General features: G+C 36.6%; 4 protein-coding genes across 4 annotated transcripts; 2 read left to right on the top strand and 2 right to left on the bottom strand.

The window, feature by feature from the left end:
• Positions 1–1,436: 1,436 nt before the first annotated feature.
• PCOAH_00040610 (CAMK protein kinase) lies at positions 1,437–4,751 on the bottom strand (the record flags this gene model as incomplete). The annotated part of the gene is made up of 15 exons (XM_020060849.1): positions 1,437–1,474; positions 1,720–1,803; positions 1,942–2,031; positions 2,133–2,190; positions 2,282–2,385; positions 2,517–2,602; positions 2,735–2,793; positions 2,903–2,936; positions 3,052–3,114; positions 3,249–3,327; positions 3,602–3,649; positions 3,754–3,851; positions 3,986–4,032; positions 4,223–4,296; positions 4,442–4,751. 15 exons carry the CDS (start codon positions 4,749–4,751, stop codon positions 1,437–1,439), a joined length of 1,272 nt encoding a protein of 423 aa, XP_019916914.1.
• A 2,039-nt stretch (positions 4,752–6,790) lies between these two features.
• On the top strand, positions 6,791–13,719 carry PCOAH_00040600 (Uncharacterized protein; the record flags this gene model as incomplete). Its single annotated transcript, XM_020060848.1, has 2 exons — positions 6,791–8,330; positions 8,414–13,719. The coding sequence occupies 2 exons, from the start codon at positions 6,791–6,793 to the stop codon at positions 13,717–13,719; spliced, it is 6,846 nt and encodes a 2,281-aa protein (XP_019916548.1).
• Positions 13,720–14,690: 971 nt separating this feature from the next.
• On the top strand, positions 14,691–17,605 carry PCOAH_00040590 (Uncharacterized protein; the record flags this gene model as incomplete). Its single annotated transcript, XM_020060847.1, has 4 exons — positions 14,691–15,609; positions 15,735–16,698; positions 16,911–17,031; positions 17,201–17,605. The coding sequence occupies 4 exons, from the start codon at positions 14,691–14,693 to the stop codon at positions 17,603–17,605; spliced, it is 2,409 nt and encodes an 802-aa protein (XP_019916911.1).
• A 991-nt stretch (positions 17,606–18,596) lies between these two features.
• PCOAH_00040580 (Uncharacterized protein) lies at positions 18,597–20,692 on the bottom strand (the record flags this gene model as incomplete). Its single annotated transcript, XM_020060846.1, has 3 exons — positions 18,597–20,250; positions 20,421–20,476; positions 20,648–20,692. The coding sequence occupies 3 exons, from the start codon at positions 20,690–20,692 to the stop codon at positions 18,597–18,599; spliced, it is 1,755 nt and encodes a 584-aa protein (XP_019916159.1).
• Positions 20,693–22,399: the final 1,707 nt, after the last annotated feature.

Below are 22,399 nucleotides of genomic sequence, written 5' to 3'. Positions count from 1 at the left end.
GTCGAGGGGCTTATATTAAAATATAAAAATAGCGTAAGCATACATGCATACATAAAAACTTGCGTACGTACATATAAATACAAATATGTGGCTTCAGAATTGCATTTGCTATATGTGTGTTCTTTTTCTGTTCTTAAAAAGGTAAGTGACGCAGTTTGTGAGGGAAAAATATATAAAATGAACCAAAAAGAAAAAAAAAAAATGAAACAGCAAATTGTGGTAAATTATCGAAGCACACGGCAAAATAATCTAGAGCGTTAAGTCGGTATTAAACTCCTCTTAATATTACGCTTGGGGAAAGCGGGAAAAAATGCCGAAATTTTTGGCCTGTACTTTTATATACATATAAAACATATCCTGTACCGCTTAATCTTTGCATACATATGGTGCGTAAGCAAAACTTTTAAGCTTTTTTTGTCTTACGTGTTTTAAATAATTACAGAGAAATTTGTGCCATTTGTATATTCTTTTTTGCGAGTTCATTACGGCTACTTCGTTATGTTGGTTGTACGGAAGTTTGATTTTCTTACACGCTGCGCTGCGCTTCGTTGGTTTTTTTTTTTTTTTTCCACCCGCACTTTTTTTGAATATTTAGGAAGTTTCCAACTATTTTTTGGATATAATTTTTTTTTTTTTCCAACTTTTGAATATTTTGTGCACAGAACACCAGTGCATTTTTACAAAAGAAGGAAATATAAAAAAGGTTTATTTGAAAGTATCCTTTTTTTAAGCTATACTTTCTGATATAATTCATATGGCATTGTGGCATTTTGCTCCTTTTAACTTCAAAAATGGGAATAGCACTTTACAAAAACGTTGATATGTTTTAAGAGAAAGAATGATATCGCAAATTGTGTGTTTTTCAATAAATGTACATTTCTGTGCATATGCGAAGCAGGCGTTTGCTTTGTGCTTGCAAAAAAAGAGAAAGTGACGCTTAGGTCTCCTGAAAGGTGTACTACATGAAAAAATAATAGTCTTACTTTAAAATGTGTCATAAAGGATTAAAAAGGAAAAGGGAAGCATGAAGAGCACATGTCGAAAGTGGGCAAATAAGAAAAACTCCGGGGCTTAAAAATTTCCTCCAAGGGGGGTAAAAAAAAGAAAAAATGAATACGTAAACAATGAAATGTGTAAGGGGAAAAATAAAATAAAAGTTAATTCCTTTTGAATTGAAAAGGCAAAGTGGTTAAAATGAAGAATAAAAAATAAACCACTCGTAATTAAAGAATATGTGAAGTCTTCCCCCATTTTAACCATTTAGCTAAACCTGATATAGGGGCGGTGTGGGGAGAAATTAAGTGAAAATATTTAAGTACGCCCATAAAGTGTGCCTGACGTGCGGTATGCTGTAATGGTTTCCCTCACCATTCGACAGCGGGGGAAGGTTCGCCTTTATAAATAACAAAAAAAAAAAAAAAATGCGGTTTGTTCCGTTACTCCTTGCTTATATAGTTAAAGAATTCTTCAAAAGCTAAGCGAAAATGTGCATAGAATGGTTGGTGTGGTTGCATGTGTCATACTAACATGGACGTAACTCTACGTGCACACGATTTTGATAAAAGCAACTCGCTGTGAAGGGCAATTAAGCGCAGCAATAGTTAAAAAAGGGGGCTTCTTCCAAATGACCATTTTTCAAAATGAAATCAATATTGCACAATACTTCACGCAGCAATGAAGATGGAAATGCACAAAAATGGGTGAATGATAAAATCTTACTAAATTTTCGCTTGTCGTTGGAGCTGACTTCGTTCCTACTCTTCATGCTATAAAATTTGTACAGCTTTTTTTTGGTGATAATTCCTGATAGTGGGAAGCGGGGAAAGCATTTGGACATACGGACGTAAGTACCAATGCGAACGTTTATGCGGATGCGTAAAGTGGACTGCCCTGTAAGCACTGGCCTGAATATATGCTGTGTAAAGCAGTAGCGCCTTTAACCTTCATTGTCGTAGTCCACTTTTTTAAAAAATTTTAACACTATTCGTTTGTCAATCTTTATAAATCCATTTAAAAGGCAAGCAATTATGTCTGAGGGGGGGGAGCATGTACGTTTGAGGTGATCTAGCGAAACCGCTAAATGACGAATTTTTTACATTTAAAAAAAAAAAAAAAAAATACACATTTATTACTGCTGAATTGCACTTGTCCACTTCTGGAAATGTCCAGTCCGTTGAACGAGGCTTGTATCTGATAAGAAAAAGAAAATTGCAAATGTCGTTAATAAAAGTTCCACGATTGAATATAATTCTGTCGAGAAAATCACGAAAGCGTGTATTACGTTGGCGTCTATGAGGCCCAATTTCTTCATTATTGCGAAATACTGCACATATTTTATTGACCCCTCCTCCATTATATCAAAGTAGAAAAATAGGGAGTTATATCCTGCATAGGAAATGTGACGATTTGAACGTCGGCGTGTTGGTGAAATGGTGTATAGCTTCGGTGTGACCAAAACATAAGAACGTGGGGCAATCTGTGTAGACGCGAATAACCACATGCACTTGTTCGCCTACTGTATATATCTTCCTTCACTACAAACTTGGATATGTTGTTCAGGATGTATCTTTTGAAGGCGTTCTTTTTCCAAAAGTCGTAAATGCTAATGGATGTTTTCGCGAGTAGGTACATCACCGGGGTGGTGAAAGAGGAAATGTACATATATAAATATGTATCCATGTGTGTACGCATATACATATAAATATGAAGTGATTAGAGGGGAAGCAAGCCCTACCTTCTGAGCATGTCGAAATTGATGTAAATGTTCTGCTTGACGTTCTCCTTAAACCATTCCTTGGGCGGGTGAAGTGAAAAATAATGGTTCCATCGGTACTGTCCTTTTGCTTGCGTTTTGGGGTTAGACGCAAAAAATTGCGGAAATTCGTTTCTTTCTTTTAGTTACGTGATCTAGCGCGTCCCGCGCGGTTATCATGGAGCTGTTGGGAGAGGCGCATGTTGTAATTTGTCATTTGGCTTAACTAGCTAAATTGGTTAATTTTTTTTTTTTTCCCCCGACGTAGGAATATCCTCGGGGGGATTTTCCAAAATAACCTGATATCGCTGAGCAGTATTTTCTTCACAAAACTTCTCCCCTTGGGTGAGATATTTTCGTACCTAAAAAAAGAAAAATTAGAAAACGTTACGAGGATGGAAACAGATGTCTGCATTGTCAACCTAATGAATGGTGTTAATATTTGATGTGTCTTCCCCTATGGAAGAGTGTTCTTTTGGAGGAGGAAAAAACTAACAGTTCTTTGGGGAAAATAATTTTTTTTTCTTTATTCTCAAAGTAGAATATTGGGAATTGACCGCACACCAGGAAGTACGCTACACGTAAAAAGGGTGTGTGGGGGGAAATAGGACAAATTAGTTGTAGCTCCTTAAAAGGGTGCACCACTATTGGGGGGAAGTGCGTTCCGTTGTGCACTGTTGAGCTCTACTGGTAGTTGTTTGTTTGCGCGAAATGGTGATGCACCAAAAAAAAAAAACAATTCTCGTTATTAGAACAGATTAACTATATATTATTATTTTGAAGATTTGTTTTAACGCTTTTTTAAGGCAATTCACTCCTGCACATTTGGTTCTGCCTTTCTGTTATTACTTATCAGTCCAATGCTGTAGATGTTTTGACCCCTAATTCTTGAATTGGCTACATGTTGAGAAAAAAAAAAATAATAAATAAAATGCTGTAAAGCAGCAGTGAGCACTACAATTGGATCACATTTTTTTTTGAACTTTTAAAAATGTTTTAACATCTCGAAGAATAGGTCTTAATTTTATGGACGTCTTTCAATTTAATCATCATTTCGTTATTGACGGATTTGATGAGGAAACTTTGGGGAAGTAGTTGCCTGCTCGTTGGGGGTGAAAGGGACCCTGTATGAGGACAACTGCGTAGGGGTGTATAGTGCATAAGTGCGTATACCCACAGGAGCACATATCCGTTTCATCTCTTCTCCTTTTAACAGCATGATGATCTAATTACTTGTGTGCTAAGTTGTTTGAGTGCAGGTAGTGGACCGTTCGTATGATCTGCACGAGGGTGGCAAAACGGATGAGAGGAGAAGTGGAAGGTGTATACATACTAGGTGTAGGCACTGTGGTATAGTACTAACACAGTGAGGTGAGGTATAGGAAATATTTTGAGCATGACTGCTCTTTTTAAAATCGTATTTTCGTTTCCTAATCAATTTAATGGATTATGTAAAATGCTTAGAATAACCTGATATACTATGCTCTTTATCCTCCTTTCATCATATTTTGCAGAGAAAATTACGGAGGAGTATATATTTGTGTCTTCACGGTGCATATAAATGGGGTCAAAAGGGGAGGAAAAAAGAATCGAAGAAGGTTTCACTCATCGTTTAAATAGTAAAAAGATAGAAAAAAAAGAAAGGCGTTCATCTTCAATCGTTACGCCACACATCTGTGAGGGATGTACCTGAGAAAAACTCAAAGACGCTGATGAAGGAGGAGGCATATTCACAACAGTGAATCAACTTAATGATATATGGATGGTCCAGCGAAGAAATAATAAGTTTGGCATTTTTTAAGTTCTGTTTTTTCCTTTTAACAATTATTTTGTATTTATAACCATCCACGAGGTTATAACTGTAGAACACTTTAGTTTTGTTATTTTCTTTCAATGTATGAATGGGAATGTGGTCCTTTAGCACATTCGTTTCTGACTCCAGGCAGAAGGACGTTGAGAGATTATTTCTTTTTTTGAGCAGGAGGTTTTTGATTTTCATTTTGTGGCTGCACAATTGTGGGCTAATTGTGTGGGTTTTTTCTTCGTTCTTTCAGTCTACACAGGTGCGGGTGAGGGGGTGGCACGCACATCAACAAATGAATAAGTAGACAAGTGAATGAATATATATATGTATATGCTTATACATGCCTGTGGAGCTGCGTGTTCCTCATACGCACAAGTGTATACAAGTGTATACGCGTACGTTGGCGCATTTTCCCCTCTCTTAAACGTATGACATAAAAGGGAAGAAGCGAAAATGTATGTCTTTAAAACTGAGTTTCGTTTGATAAGGGAGCTGTAAATAAATATTCCCGCTGGTATGCATATTTTTTATGCGTACATTTTTGCGTATGTTCCCCCCAAAAAAAAAAAAGTACTATGCAGGAACAATAATTTACTCCTTCGAACTTTCGTGAATTGAGGAAAGGTCTCAAAATTGAGAAGAACGCAAACGTCTACGCGTTGTCTTTACAAAAAGGCGTTTTATGAGAAGGTACAGTTAAATTATTCTTAGAGCAAATTAATTCCCGTTTTTTCGAGCGGATGAGGGAGAACCTCGTGCAGAGTGTGCCATTTAAATGCAAATTTTTTTTTTTTTTTTTTTGTGCTACACTGGCATACATTATTTTTGCGGAGCGACTTCGAAACAGTAAAATGTAATTATGAAAGGGAAAATAATAGAAAAAAGAATAAAAGAAAGGAGACATATTTTTTTATCTACATTTGGTAAGAAAAAATATAATTTTTTTTTTTTTGTTAATAATAGGGGTAAAGTTATGCATAAATTTTTTACAACCCCTTCTTCCACCAAAAGGAAAGAAAGAAAAAATTAAAATAATTTCTCAAATGTTAGACCTGTGACTGTGGGAGGCATGCATAGCGCATTCTCCAGACGGAGAATAACGATGGGGTGTCATTAAAACGGGTTAAAACGGAAAACTGTATGGAGAAACCAAAGGAACGAAAGTAGGTACATTGTCTTACGTTCTGTTCATGTTAACATTTTGTGCTAAGAATTGAGCTCCTCTGATTTAGTACAAATTTGGGAAATTTTTTTTTTGGGGGGGGCAACTTAGAATAATTACAACATCCTTTTTTGTAAAATGGAGGAGGCTCATGTCTTTCACCTTTTAAGGCATTGTAAAGTGATACATATTTTTTAAGGAAAAAAAAAAAAAAGTTAAATGCATACATGGTGCTTCCTTAAAAATGTAGAATATGCCTTTCTCTTTTTTTTTTTTCCCCACCGCTCGAAGTGTTTCATTTTATTTTGCGTTGGCTAGTTTTTCCTTTTAGGTAAGACCCACAGAGGATGAAATAAAGTACCGGAATTGACACATTATATATCCTTATGTTGACACCCCTATAGTGGTGTCACGAAGCATAACATTATATGCTTATTTTTACAATTCCTGTGTAAACATATGGAAGGTTTTACAATATTGTTCTATAGGGCGATGCTCCTTCACGACGTTTGGCTCTGGCACGATGGTGGTATGTTTTGTTCACATGTTTTATGCGGACGAAAATGAACGCAATGGAACACTGCTTAAATTAAGAGGGAAAAAAAAATATAAAAATTGATACAAATGTACATATGCTTATTTTTAAAAATCCACGCTTCACATGGGAGATGCAACTGCACGTTTTAAAAACCTTGTGCGACGGCCGCGTGCGTAAATTACATTTCCTGCATTTTTTTAAAACACCATACGAGGAGTTTGCACGAAATGAAGTAGGCATATGAACGAATTTTCCCCCAAAAAAGAAAAAAAAAAAGGGGGAACACCTGAAGGAGGGTAGTTCGCACGAAAAATAGGAGCAAATAAAAACAAGCAAAGAGAGTCCAAGCAGATCACCACAAAATAGCATTACGCTTCCCTTGAGGAAAAGAAGAAAAAAATTCTTTCCCTATAAGAAGCGGTTCGCAGAAGTATAAGGCAGAGCAGAAGCCATATTGTACATAGAAGCGATAATGAAGCATACAACATTTCTGATAAGCCAATGCGTAATTCTTAAGATGGTAAGAAGAAGGAGATGAGTGTGAATAAGTCAGCAAAAGTAAAGTCGGCGGTGGGGCCGAAAAATGGAGAGCTGGATGTGGATATCGCTCCAGCAGTAAAAGGGTCGCAAAAGTTCAGGTTCGTAATTGAACACATAGATTTCTGCCTTTTTTGTAAAAAGAAGAAAGAAGAAAATGAGGATGCCATTGACGGGGGAGGACTTAACCACTGCGGTTCGGATGGCGGTGCGGATGACAGCGAAGACGATGATGGTGTTTATACGAAAGAGGGAGACATTCGAATCGATCCCAAGCAGCTAAGCTTTATAGGCAAAACGTACGACCTTTTGAAGAAGAAAAGCTTCAACCCAAAGCATTTAAAAAGGTTAGAAAATGCCCAATATTTTGAGAAGGTCCTATGGGCGCATTATAACATATATGACAAGCTATATCTTCTAAAAAACAACGAGGTTTTTTTTTGCATGGATGGTCCGAAAGTAAGTACGTACAAGTTGTACGTAAAACACATACTATCGCTTATCGTTTTTATTTGCTATAAATATGAAGAGAAGGGGAAATACGAAATTTGGGATCAGATAATTTACAACAGAATAGACGAATTTGAAAAGTTGGTGGAAATGGAGAAGAAGAATTACACTTTAAAGGAAAACTACAAAATTGATGAGCGGTTTAATATGTATAAGGAATTCCTTGTACAGAAATTTCACAGCTTATTTTTTAATACCCTCAAATTGATCAACTATAACCTTGTTTTTAGTGAGTATGTGCGAAATGGGAAGCGAAAAAAGGGAAGCACAGAGACGGAGGATATAGTAAGGACATGCAGGAGGCGTGTATACAAGTTGAACTTTTTGGAGAAATCCTTTGTGATACAGTTTTTTATAAATATTTATTCCAGTATAGACAAGAAATTTCTCTTCAAGTTGTGTCTTGATCTGTGCAACCCCTTCATTTGGAGCTGTGTAAATTACAGTTACTTAAACGCATTTCTGTTTGAGAAAAGCAAAGAAGCGAAAGTGTTGTATAAAAATCTGCTAAAGGTTATGGAGAAAAAATACCTAAATGGGAGGAGTTACAACGTGCTGGGTGTGTATACGTGCAATTGTGGTGTAGTCCACCAGGACGATGTGAAGAAGGAAGAGCATGACGATCATGACGAGGGCATTATTCTGTTTGTTAATAAGAATGAGTTTTTTTACAATTTGATAAATTACTTTTTAATCATTTTGGACACCTTTGAGGGGGAGTCCGAAGAACTGGATGAAATAGCCAGTGATTCTTCCATCTCCTCGATGAGCGACACAGACAGTGAAAATGAAGAGCTAGACAAGTGCGAAAAGTATTTGGAAAGGTTTACTGATGAAGAGGAGTTACCGTTAAGTAGTGAGAAGCTTGGGGATGCGAACGAGATTGTCCCCCCGAATGATGACACGAAGGACGATATGGGTACTGACGCAAGCGATCACGAAGGGAGTCATACGGACGACTCCTCCGTGGTCGACGAAGAAGAGGGCATTACTACAAAGGCACATTCAGCCAAACGCGCAAAGAGGGGTGCAGCTGTTGGGGGGATATTGGCACGATAAATGAGACACACGTTGAAAGTGGTGAGGATGCACTCCACGATGAAGTGGTAGAGTATCTCGAGTCGGTCGAAGGGTACGCAAAGTACATCTCCAGCGAAGACGAAGGGGATGGAAGTTATGTCAACCATAGTGAACATAAAAAGGAAGAAATACTACGCATGTTTTGGAAGTATGAAGGAAAGCTAAAGGGGAAAAATAAACACAGGTATCTACGTAAGGTTAGAAGAAGGGGGCAAAAGCATACCTGGGAGGACAAGAAATTTCGCATTTTGTTTGTTGAGAAATGCGTGGAATTTTTTATCGATCTTTTAAGTCAGCTATACTCCAGAAGAATACTGTACATTCTTATAAAACATTTTAATGTGTTAATTTATTGCAAGATTTCTAGTCTTAACAAGAGAAGGAAATTTAAGGAACTGATAAAGTTGTTAAAATATTACGTCGAAATGTATATAAATAATTTTTCTGGGAAGCCATTAACTTACCAAGAAATAAGCAACGAGCATTACAAGAATTTTGAGTTCTTCCAAACCTTTTGCTACAAACATTTTAAGGAGCACACGGTTTTGAAGAATTACTACCTGAAGTCCGTTTTTTTGATGAACAAGAAGAGGGAGCTGTTGGAAAATTTGTCCAAGCTGGAGGAAGGGGAGTTGCTCTTCCTGTGCGAGAAGTTGAAGTATTTGGTGCGTGGCAAGCAGGGAGGCGACAATTGTAATGACGTATCTGAAAACGCTAGTGACGTATCTGAGGCAGAGGGGGACAACCAATTGGGGGGGAGCAAATGGAGCAAGGAGAACGGGGGGCTGTTCCAAAATGTGCCCCTGTTTAGGAAAAAGAAGAAACTGTTCTACATAACTGTGCTAATCGAAAATTTGAGTTTTAAAAGCAACATCTTTGAGGAGATAGACAAGCAATGTGATTACCCGAACGAGAGGGACCTGTTCGATAGTGTCCTGATAGACACAAAGGACGACATGAAAAGGAAGAGGAAAACCTTTCTCTATACCAAACCGTTGTTCAAACTGAATTTGCAGTACCTATGCATTAACGACTATGTGTTTAGGATTTACAATTTGTTTAAACTGCAGAGTTATTACGACATCAGGAAAAACGTGTTGGAGTACGTCTACGAAACGAATCCAAAAAATAGAAAGGTGAATGAGCATACCGTGTGTAGATACGTCTTCGAAATTGACGAGAGGAGTGAGTCAAACAAGGACGATAATGAGATGAATGTGGGGGGAGAGAAGAAAGGAAGGAAGAGAAAACATGAGGAAGAGTTATTAGGGGAAAACGAAATAGATACGCAGGATGGATTTTCACCACATAAGGGGAGCAGCCTGCACACTTACAATGAGTACCAACTTAACTCCATAGTGCAGGATGTTAACAAAATTGAAAACACCTATTTTGCAAATGAGCGAAGAATGAGCAATAAAATCGACTCGTTCAAAATAGTAAGTGTAGATAACAACAGTAAGAAAGTAACGGCAGAAATAGTGATAGACCTGAAGTACAAATACTACGAAAGGGTGAATAACGAGTGGAACATGATTAGGCCCTGCGATATTTTGTTTCTCGTTTGTGTGAAGAATTACACAAATTATTATAAGAATAAAATAAACGTCATTAATGATGGAGATTTGAAGAAGCTTCTTGGTATTAACTACGTGAGAGGGTGCGAAGTGTTCAAGTTTGCTGACTTTGCAGAAAACGGTGAAGAGGGGGGTGCAGAAAACAGCAGCTTGAAGAGGATCACTGTGTACCTGGATTATCACCAATACCAGAAGGATATTCTAAACGATCCAGAAATTTACAACTCCTTCAATTTACTAGTTCGGAGAAAACAGAAGGAGAATAATTTCTTCTACATTTTGAACAACATCAAAACGCTAATTATGAATCCCGATGATGCGGTTATCCCGTTTTGGGTACACGACATATTTTTGGGTTACTGTGACGGTTCGCTCAAGTACTACCAGAAGTCGCTGCGGGGGGGGGTCAGCGAGGACGAATCGGAAAACCAATCGGACGAACAATCAGACGAACAATCGGATAACCAATCGGATGACCAGTCGGAGGAGGAATCAGCAGAAGATGAATCGGATGGATCCGGCGTATCCGACGCATCAGAAGAAGACCCATCGGACGATGCAAACAGTGATAGTAAAAACGAAGCGGACAATCCCAGGTCGAAGAAATTGTTGAAGAACTCCCTAATGTGCAATCGAGAGAAGCTGAATTTTATAAAAAAACACATCGATGATATTAACTACTTGAATACATTTATAAACATTTTGCATGTGATAAAGACGACGAACGTTGCGTATCTTTGTATCGATTCGTCGTACATGAATGTGTTAAGCGGTGACGATAAAGTAGATGTGAAGAATCTACTGAATGAGTATATAGAACCCCTCTTTTTGAGTTACGTACCGATCAAATATGGAAACAGGAAGAAGTCACTTGAGAAGGATGTGCTGCAAAGGAATATCCTCGAAAGTTTGTATTACCACATTTGTGTGATTAATGGGTATGTCGCAGATGAGATGAAATTTGTTTCCAATTTTGTCGAGAACATTAGGGCTGCTCATCGGTATGGGGATTATTGTATCTTCCAATTTGTATTTAAGGGGAAGGAGTATTTCTTAATTTTGAATAGCTACCTGGGGAGGGGAAAAGGCAATGACGGACATGTGGGGTCACCCATAAATGGGGAGGGCACAGGAAATGGCCGCAGTGAAGACGCAAACGATTTGGACCATGTGGACGATGTGAACGATGATGTTACCGCTATTCGTAACCGAAGGCAGGTGAAAACTTTATTCGACCAAAATGTGGAACGCTCCATAGGACATTTAAGCCTGAAGGGGGACATTTACAGGATACCGAATAGGATATACGACGACCAGGAATATCCGTTAGAGGGGTTGCTTGTTCACACGAAAAAGAGGAACAGCACCAATGTGGCGTTAGCGAAGAGGGAAGGCATCGAAAATGGGGCTGACGCGACAAACGTGACCAACGTGGTTGAAGCAGCAAGTGTAAGCCAGGCAAAAAGGATGTACTACACGGAGAGGCAAATCGAATGTATAAAGAGCGGGCTGTATGAAGGAATAACCATCATCGAGGGAGTTCCAGGAAGTGGGAAAACGAGCATACTAAACAAGATCATTAATATATTGTTTAACAACAAAACGAAGGAAAAAATTCTCATATGTACACACAGTAATAGTTGCCTCAACTACATTTTTAACTTGCTGGTTAAGGAAAATTTGATTCATCAGAAATATTTGTGCAGAGTAGGTATGGGGGAACTGGATATTGAAAATTTAAGAGCCGAGTACGAAGAAGTGGAAAGGAACTTAGCGAGAAATGGTATTAGTAGGGGAGATGAAAGCAACATGGTGAACAAAGCAGGGAATGATATTTTTGATGAAGATGATAATTTTAATTTTTCAAAATATGGAAGAATCAATTATATGATAGACTTGAGGCAAAAACTGTTGAACGAAGTAAATCTGTTATCCGAATCGAGCAGCAGCCAGAAGATATATCACTGCTTGTCGGCTATGCAGTATTATGAGAATCATGTGAAGAAGCGTATTTCCAAATTTTTTAAGTTTATTGAAATTTATAGGAAGAACGGAAATGAGGGGGATTTTTTCGAATCGTGCATCGCAGCAGCGGTTGACGATTACGATTTGTATAACATATTTTTGTGCCCAAAGGTGTACGTGGAGGGATGTGAAAATGTGGAAGAATTAATCTGGACAGGGGGGAAGGAAACAAGGCGGTGTACTTCCAAGGAGGTGGAAAAGCTACACTTACTGGAGGAAGATAAGGAGTGCTTTTATTTGATTCATCCGGAAGATCAATTGGTTACTTTGCAGCTGAGCGTGTATAGTGTTCTCTTCCCTTTTAAGAAGTACCTAAATTTGAAGCTGCATAATGTAGGCATCGAGGAGTATTTGGAATATAGGGGGGGGTTCCTCGAGAGGGGGAAAAACCCACCGGGGGGGGAAATGGAACAGGCAGAAGAAACGGTAAGAATGGAAGAAAATGCGGACGTAAAAGCGGAACAAGAAGAGGGGACGAACGATGAATTGCTAGCCCAATCGGGGGATGTCCCCACCCCGCGTAGCATCTTCAACGGGGAAGTAACCGGCATGACGTTCAAAAATGATGAAGACGATTTATATGTAAGCAAGTACTACTTAGCAAAGTTGATAACAAATTTCGAACACCTGAATGATTGTAGAGCATTTGAGGTGCTAAAGAATCAGCGCGAAAGAGGAGTGTATATCATAGCGAAACTAGCCAGGGTCATCGCAATGACGTGTACACATGCAAGCATAAACAGAAGCAAAATAGCGAAACTACAATTTTACTTTGACAATATTATTATCGATGAGTGCACACAAATTACGGAGAATGACACCTTTTTACCTCTGCTGTTGCAAGAAAATAGATACTATAAGAGCAAGCTAAAAAGAATAATTTTCGTGGGGGATTCCAACCAGCTACCACCCATTATAAAAAATAAATATATAAAAAATTTTGCAAACTATGAACAGTCCTTGTATAAAAGATTTTTAAGGTTAGAATTGCCATCCATTTATTTGAATGAACAAGGACGTATGAGAAATGAGATTTGTAATGTATATAAATATTTTTACAGCAAGTACAATATCCAAATAGCCAATTTGGAATGCATTCATAGGGACAAATTTTTGAAAAAATTCAATCCAGGATTTACTTATACGTATCAGTTTATACATGTGGAGTCGGAGGAGTACACGCCGGTGCCTTATTTTTACCAAAATTTGTTAGAAGCAGAAATGGCTGTTGCTATTTTTGTGTACATGAGACTGCTAGGATATGCAAATGAAGCAATCACCATTTTAACCACCTACAATGGGCAGAAGGAATTGATACTAGACATTTTAAAAAATAAATGCTTGTATAATAAGTTAATTGGAATGCCAAAAAAGGTTACGACGGTGGACAAGTACCAGGGAAAACAAAACGATTATGTAATTATTTCCCTCGTTCGGTCTAGAAGTATTGGCTATATGAAAAATATTAAACGACTTATTGTTGCGTTTTCACGTGCAAGATTTGGCTTATACGTAGTTGGAAATTATAATTTGTATAAGAAAAATTACGAATTTAAGAAGCCGCTATATTTTTTTAGGAAGAACAGATTGGAGCTGTCCTTGCAAATGAATGAGCAGTTCGATACAGCCCAACGGGAGGGTAACTCCCCCACGGTTGTCGTAAAGGATTTGAATCACTTTTACTCAATTATATATTCCTTGGCGAATGCCCACCTGCAGCGCGATTCTGCGTAGGGAGGGACGTCACTGGGATGGAGCGCATATATATGCATGTACATGTGCTTACGAATTTGCATATAATTTTTGAAGACACACTTATGCTGTTTCATGTGTTTGTGTAAACCTGCCCCAGGGAAGGAGGGCATTTTCCATTTTAGAGTAAATCGAATCAGTGGAAGATTATCCAGAGAAGGAATTTCATTCCCAAACTTTTTTAAAATTATTAACGCATTTTTGTTTACCTATGAAATGCGTTTTACTCGTCTTTCCCCTTTTTTTTTTTTTTTTTTTTTTTTAAATTTTATTCTGTTCAACGGATTATGGTTGGGAAGGGTATGTTGTTTTGCTTGTCCCCGTCCTGATTTTAAGATGTGTAGATAATTAGTAAAAGTTTTTGTCTTGTTACATTTGGTGTGGCAGACAATTCGTTGTTCTTTCGAATGTGCGGAGGTACGAGGAAGAGGTGAAATAATTTCAGCCCTGTTGCTACACTTGGTGTGTATTTAATTTTTTCCCCCAAGAATTTTTCATTTTGTTGACATGATGGTAGATAGCCCTTTCTTTGATATTTTGTCCCTAGGTATATTTACGCGTTCCCGTTTTGAGATTTCCCTAAAAACAACTTTTTTTTTTTTGGTAAAAAAGTTCGCGAAGTAGCATTTTGCAAGGCAATGCCTTTCAACAGAATTTAAGTATTATTTAGCAAACGCGTGGAACTGTGAGGTCAAGTTTTTTCTTCATTATTTATAGAAAAGGGTAAAGTGAAATAACTGCTTAGGAGCGAGTTTGTGCTTATTACGTTGCAAAAATAGGGGGGAAAAAAAAATAAATAAATAAGCAAAAAGCACAGGAAAAAGGAATGTACCCAAAAATGTGATACCAAAAATTATGTAGCAATATGTACATTAAAAAAAAAACACCCTTTGCACATTAGTTTTTTTTTGTTTTTCCTTCCCCTCAATTTTAAATGTTCCATTTATCGGAAAATGGAAATTGCTTTTGACGAAGAGGGAAATAACACAAATGGAAAGATCAATAAAAGCCCATCTAACTGCGCTGCCCTTTCGGGGGTATCCTCCGAGTCGATTTTTGGTGCAAGGAAAAGTAGCGACGATGGCGATATGGAATATGGCCCCCCCGTGGAGGGTTCTCCTCACGATGCCACTAGCGAAGGTGTAAGCTTCTACGATGCGAAAAGTGTAAATGGGGAAAAAGGACATTCAGAGGGGAAATTCAACAGTGAGGAAGAGTACGCGGAGGATCAGCTAAAAGGGAATATTAATGAAGGGGGATTGCTACATTCCGACGAAATGTACAATTCCTACACGGATGACGAATTGGAAAAGTTTTTTGAGGATGAAGAAAATGAATTAGACGGAATGAAGAACAAATCTGCGTATTCAATGAAGGGGGATCGAGTAGGAGTAGACAATTCTGCTTCGATAAGAGGTGGGTCATGGCAGCCAAGAAAAGGCGATAACCATCTCGTCAATAAAAGCGATAGCAATTTTTTAAGTGAAGAAGAATACGAAAATTTTTGCAGCAACGAGGATATTCCCCCGTCGGTACATGGTGAAGGGGGTGAAATAAAACCATCTGATGAACATAAAGAGGAAGGGTCAGACAGCTCCTCTCACAATAACAGCATTATCAATAAAAGTTATGAGGGGCATTTTACGTTGGGGACTAAGAAGCTGACGTTAAATATGGACGTGACGGACCCCAAATATTTGGGAAACGGACCGAATGATGATTTGTCCTTTATGAGCAACTCATCGCACAGTGCTGCGAGGTTGAATTTGGTAGAGGAGGAGAAAAAGGGGGAGTCAAGTCGGAGTAACTCTGTGGGGGGAAATATAAACAACGAGAAGGGAAGCAATATTGGCGATGTTGGGGAGGGTGAAGGTGACCCTGGGGGAAAAACGAAAACGCAACGGTGAAAGAAGAAAAAATAAAGCGCGAAGACGCAGGGACCAACTCTGCCAAAGGGGAGACACCGAAAAATGAAATTTCTCAGGGGGACGAATTAGGTAGTCCACAAAAGGATGATATGATCAGCACGAATGGAGGTAAGGTGAAGGAAGAGGGGCCCAATTTGTTTGATGCAAAAAAGGAAGATGAAGAAAAGGACCAAGTGGAAAGTGAAAAGTTGAAGAAGATGGACAGTTTACCCTATTTTGAAAAAAAAGAGTCTCAGGAGAGTGCAAATAATTCGAAATTTTTATTTAAGAAAAAAAAACTTCATGAAGATCAAAGCACCCCCTTGTGGTATAAGCATAAGAGGCACTTTTTTATTTTCACCTATTCAGGGAAACCAGTCTTTACAAGATATGGTAATGAAGAAAATTTGACAAGTTTTTATGGGACTCTGTTAGCAATTATATCAAAAATTGAGTCGTTTTCTTTTTCAGATTTTAGTAAAGATACAAAGACAAATAAAAAATGCACAGGAATGTACACAAAGAATTCTTTAAAATATATTATGAGTAAAAATACCAAGGTGGTTTATTTGGACAAGGAAGTTTTATGTCTAGTGTGCATTTCTAAGGCTAATGAAAGTACCAACTACATTTTGCAGATTTTAAATTATATGTATTTTCAAATAATATCTTTATTAACCAAAAGTATTGAAAAATCTTTTCAAATAAAACCGTCATTTGATATAAGGTATTTGTTGGACGGCTGTGATGTCCTCATGTGCAATTTAATATCTTCGTGCTCTAGAAATATGTATTCCATTTTTGATGGTTTTGAGCCGCTCCCATTAAAACAGGATTATCGGAACAAAATTCACAATTTGATTTCTTCCTTCAAAATTAACAACGTCCTGTTGTCCTTCTTAATTGTGCACGATAAAATTATAGGCATATCTGTATCGAAGTATGCTATCCACTCGATGGACGTGATAATCCTCATCAATATGATAACGTCCATGAAGTCCTTTAAGAATGCCGAATCGTGGACGCCCATTTGTTTGCCTATTTATAACCCAAGGTATTAAGGACAGGAAAATAAATTGAAAAACGGGTTACGTGGCATTTGTGTGTGGTAGCGAATATCGCCGCGGTGAGCGGCTTGATAAAATAAAATAAAATCAAATAAATTAAAAATAAAAGTCGAACTGATTGCAAAAGTGCACGAAAATCTGGAATGGAAAATTTCCCCACTGAATTCATTCATTTCGGATTTTTCCCCCCCCCTTTTAGCCTTTTCCTGTATGCCTACATCAACTACATTAGGAAAAAGATCTGCTGCGTTTACATCTGCTCGCATGCGTCACCCCGAGACTTTTTCCACCTCTCCAGACACACCTCCATGATTGAAACGGTTACTGAAAGATGCAACAAAAACGATAAACGCTCGGCAATGTGTATAATACGCGTGTTATGTGGTATGCGTGCCGCTTAGTAAAGTTTACGCGGTTGTACATAACGCACATTTGAACATGCATGCATACATATGAATAACCCTTCCCGTCCTTTTTGGCTTTCCCCAGATGCTAATCAGCAGCGGCTGCTACGACGAAATCGTGAAAGCGTCAGAAAATTCCCCATTCGCTCTCCCAGAAATTCCAGGCATCAACATCATTCACGTGTGCTACTACATCCCATACCTGAAGCAGTATTATAGCTCCAAAATTAATTTCGATAAGGTGAAAAGAATTTTCAGAGTGTACCAAAAGTGCGATGACATATTAAGAGATTCCAAATTACCTGCCCAAATATACCTGGAAGCGGAGTATGAAAAATTCTACTGCATCAAAACGAATCTCTATCACTTATATTTGTCCGTCCCGTTTCATGTGGAGGTGAACGATGACAATATCAATGAAATTTTAAAAGTTATAGCGGCTCACCATAAGGAAATATTTATTAACAACATAAAGCAGATTACTTCGTAATTTGGGATTTCCCAAAACAAGGTGTTTCCCACCATGGGGAGTAAAGTGCGGCATAGTTGTTTGCTAGACCCACTTACGAATGCACCCGAAAGGTATCCTTTGCGGTGTATCACTTTTCCTACTTTTTTGTGAAGAATGAATTGTTCTCATGCTTCAATTAATTCGAGTGTTTCAAATTGCTCTGGATCACTTCGAATTTTTTTTTTTTTATAGTTTGATTTTTTATTAATTGTGCAGCTGTGGAAGTAATCAGTTGCGCAGTTGGGAGGATGTCCTTTTTTGCAACCACCCCGACTGAACCCGTTCGTTTGGTTATTCTGTTTTATTTTACTCATCAGTCCTGATTCATGAGAATCAAAATTATATTCCCCTTTTAACAGAATTTTTTTTACCGGTTTGTTTTAAAAATATGATGATCCGTGGTTAAAGGTGCATGTAACGAATGCACATGTCAGAGTGAGGATAAGTCCAGCAGGTGTTTATTTTATTTTATTTTTTCCTCCTGCCGGGTGTAGCTGCTAAAACTGCAGTGAATTTATGTAAGGGTATACTAAAAATCTGTTGTTAACAGAATCAAATTGGGTAAATAGTTTTGGTTGAGAAATATAATACGTAATTTCTCATTAGACAAATTAGTGTAATTATGATACACACAAAAAATAAGAGAAAAACTAAAATTTAATTTTTCTTTAAAACATGTACAAAAAAAAATTACCCTGCGGTGAGCAAATACTAATTGGCAGATTAGTGGAAACAAATTTTAAGTCAGAGTATATGTAGATACAGGATAGGATATACGGATCCAATTCGCATATACAGCTGGTGCAGCTGCGTAGGGCGCGGTAGAAATGTGTAGTGGAAAGGGGGTCCACTGTAGTTATTATACATCAGCGCATGAGAGTGCATGTATAGAAGGTACATATTTACATAGGAACATAAATAGATACACTCACATATAGGCAAATATTTAAATGGTGCACCATTGGATAGACTAACAAAACCAGTCATCCTTGAAGTCCCTAATTAGATGAGCATAAAAAATAATAGCCTTCTTATTGAACTCCTTTTGGCCGGGAGTGAGAGTCGAAACGTCCTTGAGGGTAGTCATTTCTTCATTGAGGCCCATTAAAATTTTAATCAAAATTTTAATTTTGTTCATTTGCCTTTTTAGACGTAATAAGGAATTAGTAATATTTTGATTAGCACCGAGGATGTTAAAATGGAAATTACTGTTGTCCTTAATTTTGATAAAGTCCTGCACCAATTTGTCGTATTTTTTTCTTGGAATGGTGAGAATGTGTTTATCCCTTCGTGTAAGAAATACTCCTATGGCTTTCTTAAAAAGTGGTTGATATCTGTAGGAAGCTTTTTTAAGCAGTTCGACAAAGTCTGCGTAATCATGAACGACTCGTTTGATTAATATTTGGTAAGCAATTAAATTGAAGGTTTCGATGAGGTGTTTATTTTGGTAAATGTCGTAAAGTTTTTTCTCCAAACTTCGAACTTTTTTATCATCTACATTGAAATCAAATTTATTTTTTACAAAAATTTTAAATTTAATTTCTGCAATGTTTATGTCATTTTTTTCTATCATAAATAAGTCATAAGCATTGGACAGAATTTTATTTTCTTCTAAGTTTTCACTTTTTTCTTCTATAGATTTTATAATATCATGATTTCTAAATTTTTCCATATCAAATAGGTAAAGAAGTAATCCTATGAGGGATTTTAGGTCTCCATTTAGGTGTTTATTTAGTTCTACAAAGAGTGCATGCACATTGTAGTCAATGGAGTGATTTAGTATGGTAAGCATATCTTGCAGTAGCAGGTCAATTGGCGTAATATCTATCTGGAAATTGGAATTTAATTTTTCCTCTTCCTCTACGTATTTATGATACAGATAAAGGTGTAAATTCTCTTCCAGGATTGTCATAGCATTGCTTTGGAACATAACTGCAAAGTCACTGGCATCACGGTAATACTTGAGAGGAAATCTATGTAAAGCCGAATGCACATATTTTGCAATGTCTTCTTCTACTTTGGAAATTTCAATAGCAAGGTCGATGTAAACACGTTGTATGTCACTAATGAGGGAATAATTTTCAAACGTTGAATATTCCTTATTTAAATCTATATTTAATTCAAATTTTGTAAAAGCGAGGTAGAGGTGTAAATTTTTGTTATTGAATAGTAAATTTCCTTCTTCATTGACACTCACGGTCATATCTTGTCCTGTTATTTTTTTCAATTGTTCTTCATTATGTGCACTCGTGTTTCCAAAGTAATTTTTTATGTGATTTCTGACCACAGAGAGAATGGTTTCAAAATCTTCGCTTATATCATCTTGCAATTTTTTTAGCAAAACTTGGGTAGAAAGATATAATTTTTTTTCTACTTCTAGGCATTCTCCATAATTTGAAAAGAAGAGCTGATCTATTATTTTTACGAACAAATTTCTCACGTCATCATGTTTGTCTCCGTCGTAAAATTGACTCCCAATGCGTATTTGTCCTCGATTAATTCTGTGCTCCACTTCTTTTATTGTAGCACCGGAATCGTTTACGATATTATCATCTTTCACGTACCACTCGTCGGATGATAAGTTTCTGTTCCATTGTATTTGTTTAAGCGCTTCTTCACTGTATCTGGGGGGAGGGGTGTTAGAGGGAGAAGGGGCGAATGTGCATTGGGGCACTCCTAATGCTTAATGGTGTAGGCGCAGCGGAACGCTTAAATGGGCACACACCGGTATACGCAAAAATACACATGCGTGAGTGCGATCCTGTTTTATATTGCGTGGGGGAAGATGCAGTACTTTTTTATGTCAAGGTATGGATTTATTCCTTGGTAGATAGCATTTGCTGCGTTATTCTGCAAAGGTTTAGGGGGAAAAAAGAAGGAAGAAAATATCAGGTAAAAGTATGGAAATAAGGTGGTGGTGGTTTTCATTATATAATTTTTTTTGTTGCACATTTGCCGAGCATTGGTGTCCATTTTGTCATTTTTGTTTTTGCACATTTCGCCACCATTTTCGCTGCGTACCACAAATAACTTAAGGTAATAGAGCACATATACGTAAATTTTCATTTGAATTATCCTCAATAGTATAGTCTTTTATTCGTCCTAACTTAAAATTAAAAACTCGTCAGCTAAAAAAAGAGAAAAAAAGCTTCCATTAGTGCTTTTTTATTTTTTTTACTCTTATTTGTTAACATTTTCAGCACCAATATGTTCTTAGCCTCTGCTTTTGTTCCTCAAAAATGAATGAGGAAAATTTAGGTTTTTCTGATATATGCAAAACTGAGGAAGGTGAATTTCACAAAATTTTAAAATGCTAAATTTGGTTATCTATTTTGAAATTTTTTCTAATTCTCTAATCAATTTTGTAGCAAATTTTTTGCTAAATTTTCTGTGACAAAAATTGTTCTAATTTCTTCAAAATTTCATTCTATACAATTTTTTCAAATTCATTTTTTATTGATTTTTCTTCTGTTTTCTGTGCTTGTTATAAATGGCCACTTTTGTACATAAATTTAAAATAAGAACAGAAACCAGTTTATTAAAATCATTTAAATATCTTCTTTTTTTCTATAATATTATTATATGTACAAATATACGGAGGTTCGGCTTAAATCGAACACGACAGTTGCACTATTTTTTTTTTTTTTTTTTTTCCTCTATGCAGGTAAAGTACAATATATAGAATATACTTTACGACAATTTGTTCTTTTACCAATTTAAAAATAAGTTGGCTTGACAGTGAGAGAAAGACATAAATATTTATATATAAATTATATATTTGACCAAATTTGTTGTTGCTATTTTTGCGGTTTTTTTTTATAATAGGTTTTACAACTTTTTTAATTAATTTTTTTTTTCTGCACACATTTGCTGTACAGATAACTCTATATACGCATATGTTGGAAAAAAAAAAAAAAGTACATGAAAAAAGAAATATATATAATAACCACATAAATAAATAGATAAAAATGGCAGCAAAGAAAAAAAAAAGAGGCAAACCTACTGAACATGAAGAAAACACGAGAATTTTTCTTTATTTTCGAAAAAGGCTTATGGGTTACCATATATACATATAAATATATACATTGGTCGGAGAAAGGAAGCCAGAAAAATACGGCTGATGAAAATTTACTCGGCTTTCTTTAAAAAAGGGAAAGGTAAAGAATGTCCCACTTTTATTTAAGGGGATTTAGTTAACACCTCCCTGCAAATTTATTGGTGAAAAAAATGTTACTACAAATACAGAAAATTGTACAACACTCCTTAATGTATAATGATAAAAAAAAAAAAAAGTAGTTAACTCTTTTTTTTGGTGGCTAGTATATTATACTTTTTTTTTCCGCCCTTTGGAAAATAGCTTTTTATGTGTATTTTAGAGGAAAGTCTTATATAACTGCTTCCCATCCTTTTCAAAGCGTTAATATGCTAATTTTACGTAATAGTAAGAGGGGTAAAATATAAAATATGCTTAGGTATGAATGGCTCACTTGTAACGGATTTTCGAGGTGTTCCTCTCCATTTGAATATTAGACAATGTGTATCTCCACAGTTTTAATGCTAATAACTGGAACAAAAATTTTTGTCTATCAGTTATTAAGAAAACAATGTGGAGCTGTACAGGCGCAATTTTGTGGTACTTTGAACAAATACTATTCATGCGTGGATATATTTAACTGCGTAATTTATGTGGACGGGGAAAAAATAAACTTTTTTTCTTTTTAACTTTTAAAAGGAGTGTCTCTTTTTCTAAAAACGAACATCTTTTAAACAAAT

Source organism: Plasmodium coatneyi, chromosome 12 (assembly GCF_001680005.1).
Source record: "Plasmodium coatneyi strain Hackeri chromosome 12, complete sequence".
Lineage (NCBI taxonomy): Eukaryota > Apicomplexa > Aconoidasida > Haemosporida > Plasmodiidae > Plasmodium > Plasmodium coatneyi.
The sequence above is the reverse complement of the archived record's forward strand: the minus strand, read 5'-3'. Positions and strand labels throughout refer to the sequence as shown.